The following is a 19267-nucleotide window of genomic DNA, read 5'->3' on the forward strand; positions in this document are numbered from 1 at the left end:
AGTGCCAGAACCCCTGGCCCCAGCTGTTGCCAGGGCAACCCGACTGAGGTACGACACCGCCACCCTCACCGCACTCAACACAGGACGACCTGCCGCCTGCCACCGAGCCACCCCGAAACACACCCACGGACCCGTCACCTGCCAAGCTTGCAAATTCACCTGCCTCCGAACCTGCACCCCGCCCACCGAACACAGCTACGACAACAACAACCACCTCAAGTGCATCCTCCTCAACACCCGCTCCGTCCACAAACACACCGTCGAACTCTGGGAACTCCTTGATACAACAGCACCAGACGTTGCCTTCCTTCCCGGAAACCTGGAGGAACGCCTCCTCGGCCCCCGACATTGCCATAGCCATCCCGGACGGCTACAAAATCACCCGGAAGGACCGCGTCAACAAAACTGGAGAAGGAATCGCCATCATCTACAGGAACACCATCAGCGTCACGACCAACCCCTAAGACACACTCACCGCCGCCGAAAACCTACACTTCCAAATCCACACCGACCCCCAGACCACCCTCGGAGGAACGCTCATCTACAGACCCCCGGGCCCACGGACACAATTTCATTACAAGACCGGAGGCTACATTACTCACACAGCCGCACTACATCATAAAGGATAACGTTCTAGAATAAACAACAAAGGATGTAACCAAGAGATGATCTGCCTCTTTTAAAAGCGGCTCGCCAGCAGATAAGTCACTACTTTCTTTCTCTCTGATAACTTCACATTATACTCTATTTTATGGCAATTTCCTCGTATTTTAAGGCTATTTTGTGCTTGTATCTCTTATCTGATGCTATTTTCATGCTGTGTTGCGGATACGATATGAAAATGTCGAATTTGTAATAGTTTATCTCTGTTGTGCCTTGCTTCTCCCTTCCAGGGACGTATTTCTGTTATCCCCGGGGTGGCGCTGGTTCCCTCCCACCCTCCCCCACCCCCCCTCTATGGACTTCCAATTTTTGGTCGTCCTTCGCTTTCCCTCGTCGTACCTTTCCCCTGCGTGATCCCGCAGCGATCCCCTCGCTGCCCGCCTCTCGCCCGTCACTTTACAGTCACTGCTCCCGCAACCCTTCGCCTTTCCGACGATTCCTTCGTTTTTTTTCCTGTTTCCCGGAGCAAGCGCCGCTTGGAGGAAGGCACCTTAGCAACGCCCGTGTTGCGTGCCTTTCCTCCCAAGCGACTTTCCTCTCCCCGGCGGCTGAGCTCGAGCACTCTTCGGCAATTTTGCCAGTTGCTCTGCACCAGCCGCCGGAGGAACTCCCTTCATCGCGCTTAGCATTAAAACGCCCTATCAGCACACAGCAAAACATTAAAAACCTACCTTTTGCCCCTTATCACTAAAACGCCCTTTTAGCACATAGTAAAACCTACCTTACCTCGAATAAGTACCTAAATAGATTTACAGATCCCTTTACCCTTATAAACTAGTACCTAAATAGATTTACAGATCCCTTTACCCACCTTATAAATCCAAAAAAAAAAAAAAAAAAAGAGGAGGAGATAGAGGAAAGAGGAGATAAAGAGGAGAAGTTGGTTACTTTACCTGTTAATATCCCCTTCTGGCCCCTACTACACCATGTCTGACATGGATTCTGATGACGCCACTGCTAGTTCACCGGCCCCCCTTGACAACTCTCTCAAAAAATTCCTTCAGCAGGAAATTAAGTCATGTATGATGTCTTCTCTCAAAGAAGTCATGCTCTCCAAAAGACCGTGTGCTCCCCAGGATCCTCCCCTACACGGTAAGAGACCCAAAAAGACCAAACATTGCGAAAGCACTGCGGGCCCTAGCGCCTTTCACAGTACAGGAGGTCCTAGCACCTCGCTTTGGATGGGTGGCCACCGCGCCCCACTTGAACCTGATGTCTCTCGGGACACTACCTTGATCGGTGCCCATGGCGGCACAAATGTGTATGGTGTCCCTCGCGACACACTTTGGGATAGTGCTAACGAAAAAAGGAAGAATGTTGGTCTTGACTCCTCCTCATCCTCCTTTGATGATAATGCCTCTAAAGACCTTTCAGACGAATTCGTCTTCGACCTGGATGAGGTCCACCATGATTTTAACTCGCAACCTGACCCGGAACCCTCCTCTAAGAATATTATTCTGAATCCTGTTGGAGAGGAGATGTTCTCTCCCCTGAACATCTCTCACCCCAACAGTTCAAAATGGTTCCCGCAGGATCATGCTTCTAAATTCGTTACTCGTTGGTTGAGAAACCTTTTAGACAGAAACACCAGGAATACTATGAGATCTGAATCCCCCAGACCTACCATCGATGAGAGGGTCTGTCAAACCCCCAACCTAGATCCTAGTCTTATCAAATTCTTATTTAAACTAGGGCGAGACCCCAGAAAAGGATTGGAGAAATGTAAATGTAAATGTATTGCGATTTATATAGCGCACGTATCACCCAAAGGCATCAAGGCGCTTGCCTTGGGAACCCGTCCTGGTATTCCCCTGTGAGATAACCCCAGCAGGGTATCCACAAGGTGAAAGCCAGGCATCCCGCCGCGAGGGGCCGTAGTGGAGATTAAGCAAGCTATTGCCCAGAGTCGCAGAGTGTGAACCCGTGAGTCGAGTAGGCACTGGAACGAGAATTATCGAGTCGGTGGAATTTTTGAGCCCAAGACCCGCCGAGGCGGGGAATTGAACCCTGGTCCAGGACCGATCTCAGCTTCCGATTCTGCCGCCTCTAACCCCTGAGCCACACTTCTCCTGGAGAGAGCCCTTAAAGGCTGCCAAGACCGCCTCTTGGACGTCTTGGGACCCCTTGTTAGGATCCTTGATATGGCCGAACAATCCCATCTCTCCTCCACACCCTTGAATATTGATCTCGTCCGAGGATGGAGCCAAAGGGCCATCGTTCTCCTTGGCAACGCTAACTCGAGCTTAAATATTGAACGAAGGAGGTCCATTTTAAACAAGATCGACCCTAAATTAGGTGATATGGCAGAAAAAGAACCCTCCCAGAACCCCAAGGGCCTCCTCTTTGGAGAGGACATTATCAAAGAAATTGGCAAGTACGTTTCCACCTTCACTGCCCTCGACAGAGCCCAAAGTAACCTGAGACGGGTGTTCAACAACAACCTTTTTGGCCAGGCCAGTAGAAGGGGTCGCTCTTCCGGCCGAGGCAACCAACGACCCTACTCATCCTTCAGAGGAACAGCAAGGGGCTTCTACCCCCCCGAGACAACCCTTCTTTCCCCAGAGAGGAAGAGGTCCGAGAAACCGTGGTTCAAGAGGTCGAGGCACCCCCAACACCACAATTAGACCTGAAAGACGCCTACTTCACCATCCCTATGTACAAGGAACATCAACCTTTCCTTCAATTTACTTGGAAAGAACGTCTTTACCAGTTCCAAGCTCTTCCCTTCGGCCTCTCTTCTGCCCCTTGGTGTTTTACCAAGATCAGGAAGTGTGTCGTTACAATCCTAAGAGAGAGGGGTATCCGCCTCATCATTTACCTGGACGATATTCTTATGTCCCAATCCCACTCAGACCTCCTAAGAGATCTAGAAACTTCCATGAACTTAATAGAGAGCCTGGGATTCATCATCAACAGAGAGAAATCCATTCTCTCTCCCTGCAAAATTATAGAGTTCCTCGGTTTCACCCTAGACACCCTGAAATGCCTTCTCCTTCTCCCTGCCAAGAAGATTGCCAAGATACGGAAGGAGATCAAATCCGTGTTGAAACAAGACTCCTTAACTCTCCGCGAACTAGCCAGACTTCTTGGGCTCCCTTCTACTTCCATCCAGGCTATTTTTCCTGGTCCCCTGAACTACCGCGCGCTTCAGAGAATAAAGAGGAAAGCCCTCAATTTGGGTCTGTGGTATGGGGACCTTGTATCTCTAGACCCAGATGCCAGGGCAGATCTCTTTTGGTGGCTGGAGAACTTAGACGCCTGGAACGGCAAAGCTATCTTCGGCTCATCCCCGGATTTTGTCCTAGAATCAGATGCCAGCCTTCATGGCTGGGGTGCTCGCTTGGGAGACCAGAACACCGGCGGGGTTTGGACCCTGTCGGAATCCTCTCAACACATAAATTTTCTGAAATTGACGGCCGGTCTATACGCCCTTATGAGCTTCAAACATTCCATCCAAGGGATTTCAGTTGTTCTGAAAATGGACAACATTTCCGCCGTGGCCTATATCAATCGCCTTGGTGGGACAAGGTCCGCAGATCTCTCGGACCTTGCCAGGAAACTTTGGATGTTCTGTTTGGAACACAAGATTTCCCTCAGGGCGGAGTATCTTCCCGGGAAATCGAATATTTCTGCAGACTGGAATTCAAGATTCCTCATAGACTTCTCGGACTGGGAACTCTATGTGAACGTATTCAATTCCCTCTTCCACTTTTGGGGTCCCATGGACGTGGACTTATTTGCCAGCAGGCTTACCTTCCAACTTCCCAACTATTTCAGTTGGATGCCGGACCCAGGCGCTCTTGCCGTGAACGCGTTTCTCCAACCTTGGTCCCACTTCCTGGGTTATGCCTTCCCTCCTTTCGCCATGATTCAGAGGGTTCTTCAGAAGGTCAGATTGGAACAATGCCTTCTGATCCTAATAACTCCCTTTTGGCCGTCCCAGGCATGGTTCCCGACAGCCCTGGAACTAGCATGCGACATTCCCTTTCTGATCCCAGCCTCCCCAGGTCTGGTCTCAAACGCAGACGGCGAGGATCATCACCTTATTCTCGAGGGGAATTTGAACCTTCTTGCCTGGAAGGTGTCAGGCAATCTAACGAGCTGTCTGGACTTTCGTCAACAGCTTTCTCTCTCCTCGGAGAATCCTGGGCCCCTGGAACACACCTTAGATACAACAACATTTGGAAGAAATGGTTTCATTGGTGCCTGGAAAGGAGTTTGGATCCCGTGGAGACTCCTGTCGTGAATATCGTAAATTTCCTGGTCGAACAATTCGACAGAGGCCTCTCCTATCGCTCTATTAATTGCTTCAGATCCGCAATTTCTGCTGGTCATTCTCCTATCAACGGTAAGTCGGTAGGTAAAAATCCTATTATTTGCAGGGTCCTCAAGAGTATAAGACTAAGAAGACCCCCTAGACCGAAATACCAGACCCTTTGGGATGTTAAGTCTATTTTAGACCTTTTTTGCTCTTGGCCTGATAATTCTTCCCTTAATAGAAAGTTCCTCTCCTTTAAGCTCCCCACGCTCTTATGTTTAATCTCTTGTAGGAGAGTATCCGACATCAGAAGTTTAGACATCTCAAATAGATGTTATGATATGTTTGGGGTCAAGTTTGAATTGCTAAGAAGAACTAAAACCATGTCAGATTTTATATTTTATCCTCGTTTTGACTGTTTTCCTAAACTGTGTGTGGTTGCTTGTATGAAAGAATACGACGCTAGGATGTCTCTCCTACGTCCTCATGATGCAAATCAACTTTTATCTACAGACCCCCGGGCCCACGGACACAATTCAGTGAAACCATCGCCGACTTCATCAGCCCGCACGCCGTAGCCTCACCAGAGTACATCCTCCTAGGGGACCTGAACTTCCACCTGGAGAAAAACAACGACAGCAACTCCACCACCCTGCTCGACAACCTCGGACTCAAGCAACTGGTGAACACCCCCACCCACTACGCCGGCCACACGCTCGACCCCATCTTCTCTGCCAGCAGCCACGTTGCCTTCAGCCACTCCACTGGACTACACTGGACCGACCACAGCTGCATCCATTTCACCTTCAAGAAGACCACATCCCACCACCACACGCTACAGATCCCCCGCAGATGCTGGAGCAAAGTCACCACAGACCAGCTGACCACATCGCTGAGCCAGAACCCACCGACCGACACCCCTGACACCAACGACGCAGCAGACAATCTCGCACAGTGGATCACCAACTGCGCAGACGACCTCGCTCCACTGAAGAAACCCCCAGGCAAGACTAGCAACAGAAAAACCTCATGGTTCACAGACGCCCTCAAAATCTCTAAGAAAGCTTGCCGAACCCTCGAAAAAGCTTGCCGCCACAAACGGACATCATAAAACATGACAGCCCTCAAGAGCGCCACCCGCGAACACTACCAGATGATCCGCACCACCAAAAGGACATCGTTCAAAGAGCAGCTTGACAACAACTCCACATAATAATAATACCTCTTCAGCATCGTCAAAGAGCTCTCCAACCCCAGGGCCAGCAACAACGACATCACACCTTCGCAAGACCTCTGCAATTCCCTCGCCGTATTCTTCCACCGCAAGATCGCAGATATACACCACAGCTTCGGACCCCAGACTCCGCGCCTCCAGCCACCAAACCAACGACCCCCACCACCAGCCTCAGCGCATGGACGCCCATCAGCACTGAAGACACCACCCGCGTCATGAACACCATCCACTCCGGCTCCCCCTCCGACCCATGCCCTCATCATATCTTCAACAAAGTCGACACCATCATCGCACCCCACCTCCGGAACATCATTAACAGCTCCTTCACGTCAGCCACCTTCCTTGGAAGCTGGAAACACGCAGAAATCAATGCCCTTCTGAAGAAACCAACAGCGGTCCCCAAAGAGCTCAAGAACTTTCGCCCCATCTCTCTTCTCCCCTTCCCGGCTAAAGTCATCGAGAAGACCGTCAATAAACAGCTGACTACATTCCTCGGAGCAAACAACTCGCCAGACCCATCCCAGTCCGGATTCCGAGCCAACCACAGCACCGAGACCGCCCTCATCGCAGCCACCGATGACATCAGGACCCCGATGGACAACGGAGAGACAGCCGCCCTCATCCTCCTGGACCTCTTGGCAGCCTTTGATACCGTCTGCCACCGCACCCTAATAACCCGCCTCTACAACTCTGAGATCCAAGGAAAGGCCCTGGACTGGATCACATCGTTCCTCTCCGACAGAACCCAGGGAGTCTGCCTCCCTCCCTTCCGCTCCGAGGCCACCAAGATCATCTGCGGCGTACCCCAGGGCTCCTCATACATCCCAACCCTCTTCAAATCTATAATGTACGCCGACGACACACAGCTCGTCGTTTCCCTTAACCAATCAGACAATTCCCTCTCTAATCTATCCAGTTGTCTTGAGAAGGTGCACCAGTGGATGTGCGACTCCCAGTTAAAATTAAACGGTGAGAAATCAGAAATACTCCTCTTGGGAAATCCAAACAAAATCCCCACATCCCTTCCCTGGCCGCCATGCATGGGAACTCCACCAATCCCCAAATCCGAGGTAAAGAGCCTGGGGATATGGCTGGACCAGGATCTCAGTTTTAAGACTCAAGCTAGAAAAACTGCGGGAACCTGCTTCGGCCTCTTAAAGATGGCACGAAAGATTCTCCATCTAATCCCCCACCAATCTAGGAAGCTCCTGATGCAGGGGCTGGTGAACTCCAGATTAGACTACGGAATTGTGTTGTATCTGGGGGCTCCAGCCTCTGTAGTCCACAGACTTCAATGTGCACAAAATGCGGCTGCAAGAATCCTAACAGGAACTAAAGCGAGGAGCTCGGCCAAACCAGCCCTCAGAAACCTGCACTGGTTGCCAGTAAAAGAACGGGTCAACTTTAAAACCCTGTGCATTGCCCACAGAATAATGCATGATGAAGGCCCCCCCATTCTCAGACCACTTCTGACACAGCACCAGTCCAGTAGACAATTAAGATCTAACTCCCTATCCCTTGCAAACGTCCCTAGAATTAGGAAGGCCAGAACCGGCGGTCGCCTGTTCTCTTACAATGCCCCCAGATTGTGGAACTCCCTCCCACTCTCTCTGAGGCAAGAACACAACCACCTCAGGTTCAGGAAGCGACTAAAAACCTGGCTCTTCCCCTAAATTTCCCCATATTACCTCTCCCCTGTTTCCCCACCTTGCTGGAGCTATGGTCACTAGCGCTGGGATGCCCTAGGGTAGCTACGCGCTCTATAAATCCCAAAATAAAAATAAATATAATATAAAATAATATCTACATGAGCCCCCTCGCCACCATCGCACGCAAACACGACATCAACATCATCTCCTACGGCGACGACACCCAACTGATACTCTCCCTCACCAAAGACCCTCTCACCGCCAAAGCCACCTTCCAGGACGGAATGAAAGATGTCGCAGAATGGATGAAGCACAGCCGTCTGAAGCTCAACTCGGACAAGACGGAGGTCCTCATCCTCGGACAATCCCCATCCGCCTGGGACGACTCCTGGTGGCCCACGACGCTGGGCACAGCACCAACACCCACGGACCACGCTCGCAACTTGGGATTTATCCTGGACTCCTTCCTCACGATGACCAAGCAAGTCAACGCAGTCTCGTCCTCATGCTTCAAAACCCTGCGCATGCTCCGTAAGATCTTCCGGTGGATCCCCACCGAAACCAGAAAGACGGTCACCCAGGCCCTCGTCACAAGCCGACTGGACTAAGGGGAACGCCCTCTACACAGGAACCACAGCCAAACTTCAGAAACGGCTTCAGCGCATACAGAACGCCTCAGCGCGACTCATCCTCGACATCCCTCGCCACAACCACATATCCGCACACCTGAGAAACCTGCACTGGCTCCCCGTCAGCAAGAGGATCACGTTCAGGCTGCTCACCCACGCACACAAAGCACTCCACAACATGGGCCCCGAATACCTCAACAACCGCCTCTCATTCTACACCCCCACCCGCCAGCTCTGCTCCACCAGCCTCGCCCTCGCCACCGTCCCACGGATTCGCAGTGCCACCACCGGAGGAAGATCTGTCTCCTACCTGGTAGCCAATTAATGGAACTCCCTCCCCGCACACCTACGACTGACCCAGGACCATCTCACCTTCAGGAGACACCTCAAGACCTGGCTATTCGAGCAGTAGCACCCCCCCACCCCCCTTCAGCGCCTTGATACCCTCACGGGTGAGTAGCGCGCTCTACAAATGTATTGATTGATTGATTGATTGATTGGATTTATGTTGAAGTCCTCTACATGCCAGGTGGGCAGGGGTGGGTGAGCTCCTATATATGGCTCCATGCCTTCACTTCCAAGGATAGGATAAGGCCGCCATAGAGTCTAATGGGAGCAAACACAGGTTTGCTCCACTGTGTGGTTTTATTGCTCATGTACAATCGTCCTAAGTGGCTGTGATATATTGCATTGAATGTTATGCTGTTCGTTTACTCCTAGTACCTTGCTTTGTCGCATGTAGAGACACCCATAAACCGCTTGAGAGACATTCAGATTGTTTTGCAGTCCAAGGAGGCCCAGGACAGAACACAGCTGGCCCAGTCCTCCATTCAACAAGAGCATGTGAATGCCCCCTGTCAAAGGACAAAAGCAACCAGTGGACTATGGCCCTGACACACTGTTGACAATAGGAAGGAGTGTCACATACCCTGTTCCCACTTGCGCCAATCCATTTTGGGACCCCAAAGAAGAGGGACACGTGACCGCTGCCTCAGAGCTTTTTCCCACCAATTAAGTACAGGGCAACGGGCCAGCAGGCAGTTGTACAAGGCGTTGTTTTAGTTTGCCTTAGAACCAGGACTCCTTAAATAAATCATTGGAATCAGAGGACAACAATCGTTCTGGTGTGATCTTTCCTCCCTGCGTTTTTCAGATGGGAGGGACAAAATGTTTGGCAGAAATCGGACAGAGTGTTACCTCTTGTGATAGGCAATGTTTGCCTTACGAAGCAGTCCTCGAGATCAAAGACTGTGCTCTGTATTTACTGAAAATATGAAGAGTAGCAAACAGAGATCTGGAACCATTTTAAACATGCCTGTAATGCTGGAAAGATCATATCAAGCATTGGCAAAGCCAGTAGGTCTTGTCTTTACAATGTGAGCGCCAAGCTGTTGGCTTTGGCAATGTTTGGCTGTAAAGTATAATGTAAAAAAAAGTTAAAAACATTTCAAAATACTGAAGAAAATGCAAACATTCTAGAATATCTCACAACTATACATTGAATTCAAAGTCTTCAATTTAAATTGCATGGCTTATTTCTTAAATACTTTTCACTCAGTAAACTTTAAAAATGGGGGATGAGGTGTGGGTATTTCAAGAGAGTAAGGAGCACATGAGGGGGAGAACTAGAAAACACATGCAATTTCATTGAATGCTGAGAAGAAAAACAGCTTCCTAAGTGTGAGAAGCAGATGGATACAAGTCAGCCAATAAAAAGGATTGCAAAGAGGCTGTGTTACCGGGCAGGGACAAATAAAAAAAGAGAAATGCAGCCGATAAAGATGCAAGCAAAAGCGATCGACAATAAAGCCAACCAATGGTATGCAATGGGCAGGATGTAAGCCTATAAGTTCAATGATAGGTCTTTTGCAACCAGACAGATGGTGCTGCCTGGTAGACAAGATCGAAAAACTATGAAATCTGGACTGATGCATTGTCTGGCATTTTCTCCCTCCACCCTGGAGTAGGCCAGTAGTTTTTCTGATTCTCACAGTTAGCAGAAGCGCTTAATCATCTGCCCTAATAAGTATCTAGAGTGAACTTGGTAAGAACAATTTGTAGCTCAGACAGTAACAATTTAAAGATACGACCACAAGACTCTGAATACTCGCAGCCAAATTGTGAAGAATTCTTCACCTTCTTCACACTGAAGACCGACGCCATCAAGAACGACCTCCTAAAGGATCTAACCTTATACGCAAGACCGAATACACTAACCTCTCTTGCCCCCAGACCCACGCCTTGCCAACTCTCATCAAAGTCCAATCCAAAAAATAATGCAGACTGGTCATCATTCTCCTCTTACTCCGAAGATACTGTAGGCAAAATTCTCAGTGCATTGAACCCAGCCAACCACGCTTCTGACCCGCTTCTGGCAAACGCAGTCAAAGCCCTTACTCCACTACTTCTACCTCTCTGGTCTAAGATCATAAACAGTTCACTTTAACAAGGATGCATCCCAGACACCCTCAAAGTAGGCCAGGTCTCTCCCATTCTTAAGAAGCCCACGGCAGACCCCACAGACCTAAACAACTATCGCCCTATCGCCAATATCCCTACCCTAGCCAAGTTGCTGGAAAAATGTGTGCACCTACAGCTAACCAAACATATTGACCACTTTGACCTTCTCAACAAACACCAGTCAGGTTTCCGTGCTGGCCATAGCACAGAATCAGCCATGACACACATCATTGACGATGCGCTGCAAATACTCGACCAAAATAGATCTTGCCTACTCATCCTACTTGACCTCTCCTCGGCCTTTGACACGGTCAAGCACGAGAATCTGTTCGACCTCCTGAAACACAGAATGGGCCTATCTGGTGTAGCGCTGGGCTGGTTCACTTCTTTTCTCCAAAACCGGACACAACAATTCAAAGTCAATAACACCCTGTCCAAGCCCGTCCCAGTAACCCTGGGGGTACCGCAAGGATCCGCACTATCCCCAACACTGATAATATCTTCTTGGAACCTCTCACCGAAATTCTACAATCCTCTAACGTGCAATATCACATGTACGCAGATGATACACAGCTATACCTCAAGATACACACCCTAGAGGACATCAAATTACTTAACACATCTCTTAGGAATACCCAAACTCGGCTGGCAGAAAATCATCTGAAATTGAACGCCCTCAAGACTGAATTCCTACTAATAGCTCCGCCAGCTCAAATCCCGAAAATGCAAAACTTGATCAAACATATCACGGCGTTTAACGTACAACCTACCATTGTGGACTCAGCGAAGTCACTTGGAATAACTTTAGACAGTAACCTTAACATGCAAAAACACATCAGCAATGCTACAGCGGGAGCTAACTTCCAGATAAAAACATTAAGGAAATTGAAACCCTTCCTACCACACAAAGACTTTAAGCAGGCAGTTCAAGCTTTGGTCATACCCAGAGTGGAATACGGTTGTGTCTCCCTATGTGGCCTACCCAAATCATCAATTGCACCTCTCAGAGCCTCAATCAACGCCGCAGCATGACTCATAACTGGATCTAAACGCAGCTCCCACATCTCCCCGGACCTTCAATCCTTGAACTGGCTACCCCTAGAGGCGAGAATTCATTTGAAAATTGCGTGCATGACACACAGAGCCCTACATCAAAAGACACCCAGTTACCTGGCACACAAACTGACGATCTCTGGTGGGGTCAGATCCTCAAGAAATGCAGAAAAATTACTTCTGAAACCACACAAATTCCAGAAGAAAAAACGTATAACAGATCCTTCTCTGGGATGGCACCCAGAATTTGGAACGCCTTACCCCCAGAAACCAGAATTAACCTGTCCACTACTTCTTTTAAAAAGGAAGTTAAATCCATCCTCATGGCCAAATACACATGACTAGGGTCTGCTGAAACCCTGTAATGAGATGCTTTCTCGCTCTCAACTACAAGACACTTATTGATGCTAAATCTAACTATGCTGCATTCTACTATATTTTATGTACATTTATTTGTATCTATTTCTATTTCCTGTATAAGTAACATTTATTGTCTGTACAGCGCTCTGATATCCGCTAGGATCTTGTTCGCGCTTTATAAAACTCTCCAAATAAATAAATAAATAAGAACCCAGTACAGGTCAAAAATGCATCTTAGACAAGAGTCTGCATTCCACTATTCCAGTCGTGGAGAAGCTTAATTGGGGCAGTGCTTATGCATAAAAGTGAATGTGAAGTAAGAGCGAAATAGGCAGGTCGTTGTGTAAGTGTATCATCGCATTTTGCAGCCTGTGTCTATATGATCATGTTTTAGGGTTCAGCCAGGACTTTACTGCTTTACACAATGTGGATGATTATTGATTATCCCGGTTTGTGCTGGAAGAGTGTTCCAGAGTTAAAATGTCTGTACAGAAAAAGAACACTTTTCTGAAGATTTAAGATAAACGCACACACCAAGGATCCTCCAGGTTAAACCCAGTTTAGGGCCTTTATGCATCTTTGGCTCAGATGTGGGAAGCTTGAGTGCAAACACTCAAATCAGGCCTTTTTTTATCTTCTAAAACCTAGAACATTGTGGACATATCCTGGGAAAAAGTCTACGGGAAGATGAGAGGAAGAAAACGGAGTTAATTGCCTTTGTTTTGGTCGGCAAACTTTCGAAATTCCTCAAAAATCTCTTACAAGTGAAGCTGACAACATGAGGATATATAAGGATGTACTTATAAGTCTCCACTGGTATAACTGAAAAGGCTTTAATTGAACAGAACTTACATTATGGTCAGAGACAGCTCCTCCATTGTAGTGGAGGAGTGTCGCCCCACTAAAATGCCCCAGAGACAAAAATAAAATGGACATTAAGTTAATTCATTACCATTTTATTTTTTGTCAACCCGTCCCGAACAGTGTGTCAGGACGGGGCAGGACTGCTGAGCGGCAGCAGAGGGGAGTGGTAGGCAGAGGGCTGCCTTTGCACTGGTTAAAGTGCACTTGTCCCTTAGGCCAGCGGTCTTGCAACGGGCAGCCAGACGTGCGTAGTTTAAACCTCTCAACCCAGCTGCGAGCAAGTTCAGTCCTCCAGTGCCCTGAGGAGCGCAGACAGATGCCGCTTCTTTCAATCCTGGCGTTTCTCTCATGCTGGTGAGCAGCGTGAGAGAAGCACCAGGATTGGTTAAGGGAGTTGGCTGGGGCCCTGATGTCACAGAGAAGAAGAGGACCGGAGCGAGGGGGATGGCTGTTGCACGATAAGTAAATATATATATGTGTATATTTAATGTAGTTTCCCTGCCCTCCCCACCAGCAGTAGTTGCCAGACACCGCGGATTATGATGGAAATGCAAAAAGTAGTTTTATGGCTTACCTTGGTGCTCTTGTTGAATTGGGCTCCACTCTCCTCCTGGACAATGTTATATGGAATGAAAACATCAAGGTGATAGAGATCAGGGCGTCCCCACAATACGATCCGGTCCTCACCCAGGTCCAATACCAATGAACGGGCTGAAGGCTGGAATGATAAAGTTACATTTAGCACTGTAATGGAATGGTGTTAGCATTATTAGACATTCCTCATACAGCTCAGACACAAGTTCAGAAAGCAGACCAAGTTTTCTTATTGAAGGACAAACTCAATATTTACAATGACGGTCTTTAAAAATGACAGCTTAGTGGTTACGAGGAAGTTACAAAACCTACTGCAGGTCTTCATTTTCCTCACACACCAATGTAAATGCCACAAATAAAGACTCAGGAGGATAGTTGCCTTTAAGGAGACTCTCAATTTGTGTTTGTACCCCTAAAATTAGAGATGGGACTGGAAACTAATTTGGTATTTGTTTTAACTACAGAGCTTTGAGTGCTGTAACCCATACACAAGGGAACGTCATACATAGCACTCTCAGTGCCTTTCTTGTTTTCCACTGTAGAAAAGACCTGTAGCGCACTCTGTTTGAATCATCACCTCCATAGGTCTCAGCACTGGTAGAAGGTTTTCAACACAAAGAAGATTGTGTTTAGATATTTAAATGTTCTTCAGCTATTTTGCCCCAAACAGTTCCCCAGAAATGTGCCTTGCCAGACGGAAGGGTTATCCTACCATGCGGATGGAAGTACAGACCCATTGTTCCAAGGTTGAAATCAACCAGAGATATACTACATTGAGCTCAACTGGTCTTCTTTTAGCTGATTCCAGGGATTGTGGAGCACCATCGTAAGCATAATGTCTGGAGGTCCAAGAGGTCTCTAGAACCAAATTGGTTGTCATAGTCTCTTTGGTCAAGAATTTACCCATTGAGTGGTTGATGACCATTACCCCTTTGAGGAGGAAGGCTTTTGTCTGGCTGGAGTTAAGAAACACCTCTAAGAAATAAGTCCTTTCTGAGGAACCAAAGGGATTCGAGGAATGTTGCTTCTAAAGTGGAAAACCAAAGGGGATGATGGACGGAGTGTTGAACATTGCAAGCACTCACCCCCAGTCAACTGATCTGGGTTTAATCCATCCTCATTCTTTAGCTCACTCCGCCACCCCAGTTCAGAAATGGCCATATGCAAATCAGACTGACATTGTGCCTCGTGGGAACAGTCCAGCCCGAACTGCCAAGCCATGTCTTCCCTGGACCATAAACAAGAATCTTGGGACCGGTTTTGGGTTCATAACCCTCATCAGTCAGGCTATCTTGAATCCAGTGGCAAAGTGAGCAAGGGACCTACGTCTAGGCATACCCTGGCAACTTAGGGCGAACAAAGCAAAACCAAAGGGGCTGATAGACGGAGTGTTGAACATTGTAAGCACTCACCCCCAGTCAACTGATCTGGATTTAATCCATCATCATTCTTTAGCTCACTCCGCCACCCCAGTTCAATCATGGCCACAAGCAAAACTGGGGGTGAGTGCTTGCAATGTTCAACACTTGCCACTGGATTGAAGCTAGCCTGGCTGATGACAGCTGATTGGCCAGAAACCGGTCACAGGATGCTTGTTTCCGGTCCAGGGAAGACATGGCTTGGCAGTTCGGGCTGGATTGTTCCCATGAGGCACAGGGTCAGACTGATTTGCATATGGCCATGTCTGAACTGGGGTGGCGGAGTGAGCTAAAGAATGATGATGGAGTAAACCCATATCAGTTGACTGGGGGTGAGTGATTGCAATGTTCAACACTCCGTCCTTCATCCCCTTTGGTTTTGCTTCTAAAGTGGACTCTGCACATTACTTTGACACTACTCAAGACGGTCCATGTAGAGGTAGCAATGCACTCTCTTCCGAGCTAAGAAACTTATCACTGGTATACTGGTAATGTTGGTTTCCAATGTTATTCTGGATTATTACCATGTGTGGGAGATAAGAAGCAGCCCATGTGTGGGGCAAGTGTATTTCTTTGCAACTTGGGGCATCAACAGGGCATTTGAAAAGTAATCTGGGTACTACCAACTAAACCACAGAATATAACAGAGTTTGAAATCAGAACAGTGACTAATAACAAATGAGAAGAGATACATAATTCCTCATCTTTGCAGAAAAGTCATGAAAAGATTTTGTGTCCAACACCGGTTTGTTTAACATGCGGTATGGCCAATACAAAGGTGGAAAGAAGAGGTTAGAGTCCTGGGAACGTCATTGCAATGGCATCTGTGATGGAATCGGTTCTGAAATACCTTAAGACACAAACAAACACTCCTGAACACTATGCTTTTGAGATTGGTGCAGTGTTCTTGTGGTGATGGAAGCCCACAAAGTAAATCAGGAACAGGAAGTGGTAGGTGTTAGAAATTGAGTTACTTGTTTCCTGGGGTGTAAGGCCAGGTGAAGCAGTAACCACACTCCTAGTCAGGGTAATGAACAAGCAAACTTAGTAGAAACAGAGATATTACATGCCAAAAAGCACAAAGCGCCAACTGCAGATATCTGGTTACACTAGATGAGGACAAAGTCACAAGTTGAGGTCAACTATGATGGAATGTTGGCTGGCTAGAGGGACTCAGTTAGGCCTGCTGAACAAAGAACCTAAAATCCTAGTTGTGGAGCATTGCATGAATCCACGTAGAAGAGGATCACGACAATGGGACTTGTGATGCGAAGTCCGGTGTCGGGATGTGACAAGCAGCTGGTGGTGGGTTGGTTCTGTGGAGATGCGAGGCTGTGATGCAGAGTCTGTCTTCTAGGCTGTAGTCAATGACATATGTGAGGAACTGGGCAGTGGATGCGTCATGCCTGGGAGGCGAGGCGTCAGTTCCATGGACTGCGGGGACGATGCGGGTCTTTGAGATGGGTCCAAACCATGCAGCATCGGCAATGTGTCGGTTTTACTCGGAGATGTACCGCTCAGCAGAGGAGATACATTGGTTCCACGGGCAAGCCCCTTAGGCGCTCTTCCAAATGTCCAGGGCTATGGTGGCACTACTTGGCAGGGTAGATTCACAGATGGCAGAGTCAAGATGCAAGTGCAAGGTTGTTGGAAGCCTGATATGTCCCTGAGGCTTCAGATCAGGAGGCCAGCCAACTAACCCTTGGAGCCACTCTGGCTTTTAGGTTCAAGAGATGCAGGTCTAGTCCTTCTCACCCAGGCAAGAGGGAAGCAGGCAGCCGGGCAGCAGTTCCTCTTCCTGGCACAGTATCCACAGGTCCAGAAATGTACTAAAGATTTAGTATCTGAGGTCCTTCTTTAATACACATTGTTGCCTTTAAAGTGGGAAGATGCTTCTAGAGGCATGCCTTTAAAGTGCTCAGCTGCCCTGCCTTCCATGCACTGGCTCCAGACTAACTATAAAGGGTATGTAGCCCTTTGTGTGGAGACAGGACACAGCCTATTCATGTGTAACTGAGGATGGGTCAAGCTCCTCCCTCCCATCTCTCAAGTGATGGCCCACTCAGTCACGCCTAAGCTCCCAATGTGTGTGGCTGTCTAGGAGGAATACATAAAGGCCAACTGCACCCACTCATGCGACCTGAAAGAGGCTACAGGCACAAAGCAGCTAAGGCAATAAAATGCCAGCTTTCTAAAAGTGGCATTTTCAGAATTACAATTTAAAATTCGACCTCACCATGTTAGGGTTTTAAATTGTGATTCCAGAGACACCAAACTTGAAGGGGGTTATCTCTACCCCTTTGGATATTACAATTAAAAAATATAATAAGGTAACTCCAATGTTATCATATGGGAGAGATAGGCCTTGCAGCAGTTAAAACCAAATGTAGGAGTTTATCACTACTAGGACATGTAAACCTTAAAAGTACATTTCCTACTTTTTAAATACATTGCACCCTGCCCTCTGGGTTGACCAGTGCCTACCTTAGGGTTAACTTATATGTATTAAAAAGGAAGGTTTGGGACTGGCAAAATATTTATCTTGCCAAATCGAATTAGCAGGTTAAACTGCACACATAGGCTCTACAGTGGAAAGCCTGAGACATGTTTAAAGGGCTACTTAAGTGGGTGACACAATCAGTGCTGAAGACCCATGGTAGCACTTAAGTTACAGACCCTGGGCACATGTAGTGCACTTTACTAAGGACTTCTAAGTAAATTAAATAGGTCAAGTGGGTGAGCCAATTCCACCATGTTTAGAGTAGCAAGCACAAGCACTTTAGCACTGGTTAGCAGTGGTAAAGTGCACAGTCCTAAAGCCAACAAAAACTAATACAACCAAAAAGGGGAGGAGGAAGGCAAAACGTTTGGGGAAGACTCTGCAGAAAGGGCCATTTCCAACAGTATGTAGTTGAATTTACAAATGCATTACATTCCAGAAGTAGCAACCTAGATACCGCTCCTGTCCGCAGAAAGGTAGGGCTCCAACCAATGTACCCCCTTACAATAAAACAACGAAATATACCCAACAATAATTGAACATCTTTTAAACTATCCAACAGTAAGTATACCTAGTTTACTATACATAGGGACGAACTTGTGTCTGTCTGAAAAAAAGTCAGTAAAAACAACCTGAAATCTACTTGGCGTACTTAATGACGAAACAAATACGTTTTAGAGAAAGGTCATAAAGACTAAATACCATTTCCATGAAAATATAATATTTTTGAGGAACAGATGAATGCATCTTTTAAAAAAAGAAAAACAGAAAGAAGAAAGAGGTTGACGTGCCAATATCGATTTTGGAGGGAAATAATGCTGGCTAATTGCAGTTAACCACATTCCTGCAAGTCCTCAGTATGACTTTATTTCAACAAACAAAACTTGCAGAGTGGTGAGGAAGCACGAAGAAAAGACCGACGGATGAAGAGTAGGCGAATGGTGGAGAAAATATTCTGCTGGCAATGAAAACAGACTAAGGCAAGGAGACAAGGATAAATAGATTGGGGTAGTAAAAGGGGAGCGCCCATAAAAAAAGAAGAAAAAAACAGGGTGTTAAAGTTGGTGGGCTCAAACAAGGGTAGAAATCAGGGTGAAGAAAGGGATTTTTTTCTTTACGGTTGGTTTCGCCAACCTCGTGAGATCAATTCTAGATATAAAAAATGTGTCAACGTTGCCTCAACAACCTTTTCATCAGAACAAATTTCTTCTGGTTGGATTTTCATAACAAAACCCATTCAAACTGTAACGCTATCTACTTCTCTGGGCACTTCCTTACAGTACATTGTCCAGCAGCAGACCATGGAGGGAGTGCTGTAGGGCGGGGCGGGGTGGGGGAGGAGAGAGGCAGGGTGGGGGTAGTAAACTTTGGATCATGGCCGACCAGAGTAATGCAAAAAATAAATAAAACGAATTTCATTGCGCGAGCTAAAACCCCAAATGGCGATGCAGCACGCGCAATGAAATTCGTTTATTCATTTATTTATTTACATTACTGCGGTCGGCCATGAGCCGGAGTTTACTACCCCCCACTCCTCCCCTCCCCCGCCCCACTCTCTCCACGAGCCGCTACTGATATTGCCTTC

At 47.6% G+C, this 19267-nt stretch overlaps 1 protein-coding gene across 3 annotated transcripts in view; it reads right to left on the reverse strand.

Moving 5' to 3' along the window:
- PIH1D1 (PIH1 domain containing 1) overlaps nt 1–19267 on the reverse strand; it is a 212552-nt gene that overhangs the window by 16367 nt on the left and 176918 nt on the right. For all 3 annotated transcript variants that reach the window (XM_078655100.1, XM_078655103.1, XM_078655101.1), the window contains exon 10: nt 13745–13888. In XM_078655100.1, coding sequence (XP_078511226.1) covers nt 13745–13888 — 144 coding nt within the window. The remainder of the gene's footprint in view (nt 1–13744; nt 13889–19267) is intronic.

This window comes from Lissotriton helveticus, chromosome 7 (assembly GCF_964261635.1).
Source record: "Lissotriton helveticus chromosome 7, aLisHel1.1, whole genome shotgun sequence".
In the NCBI taxonomy this organism is placed as follows: Eukaryota; Metazoa; Chordata; class Amphibia; order Caudata; family Salamandridae; genus Lissotriton; species Lissotriton helveticus.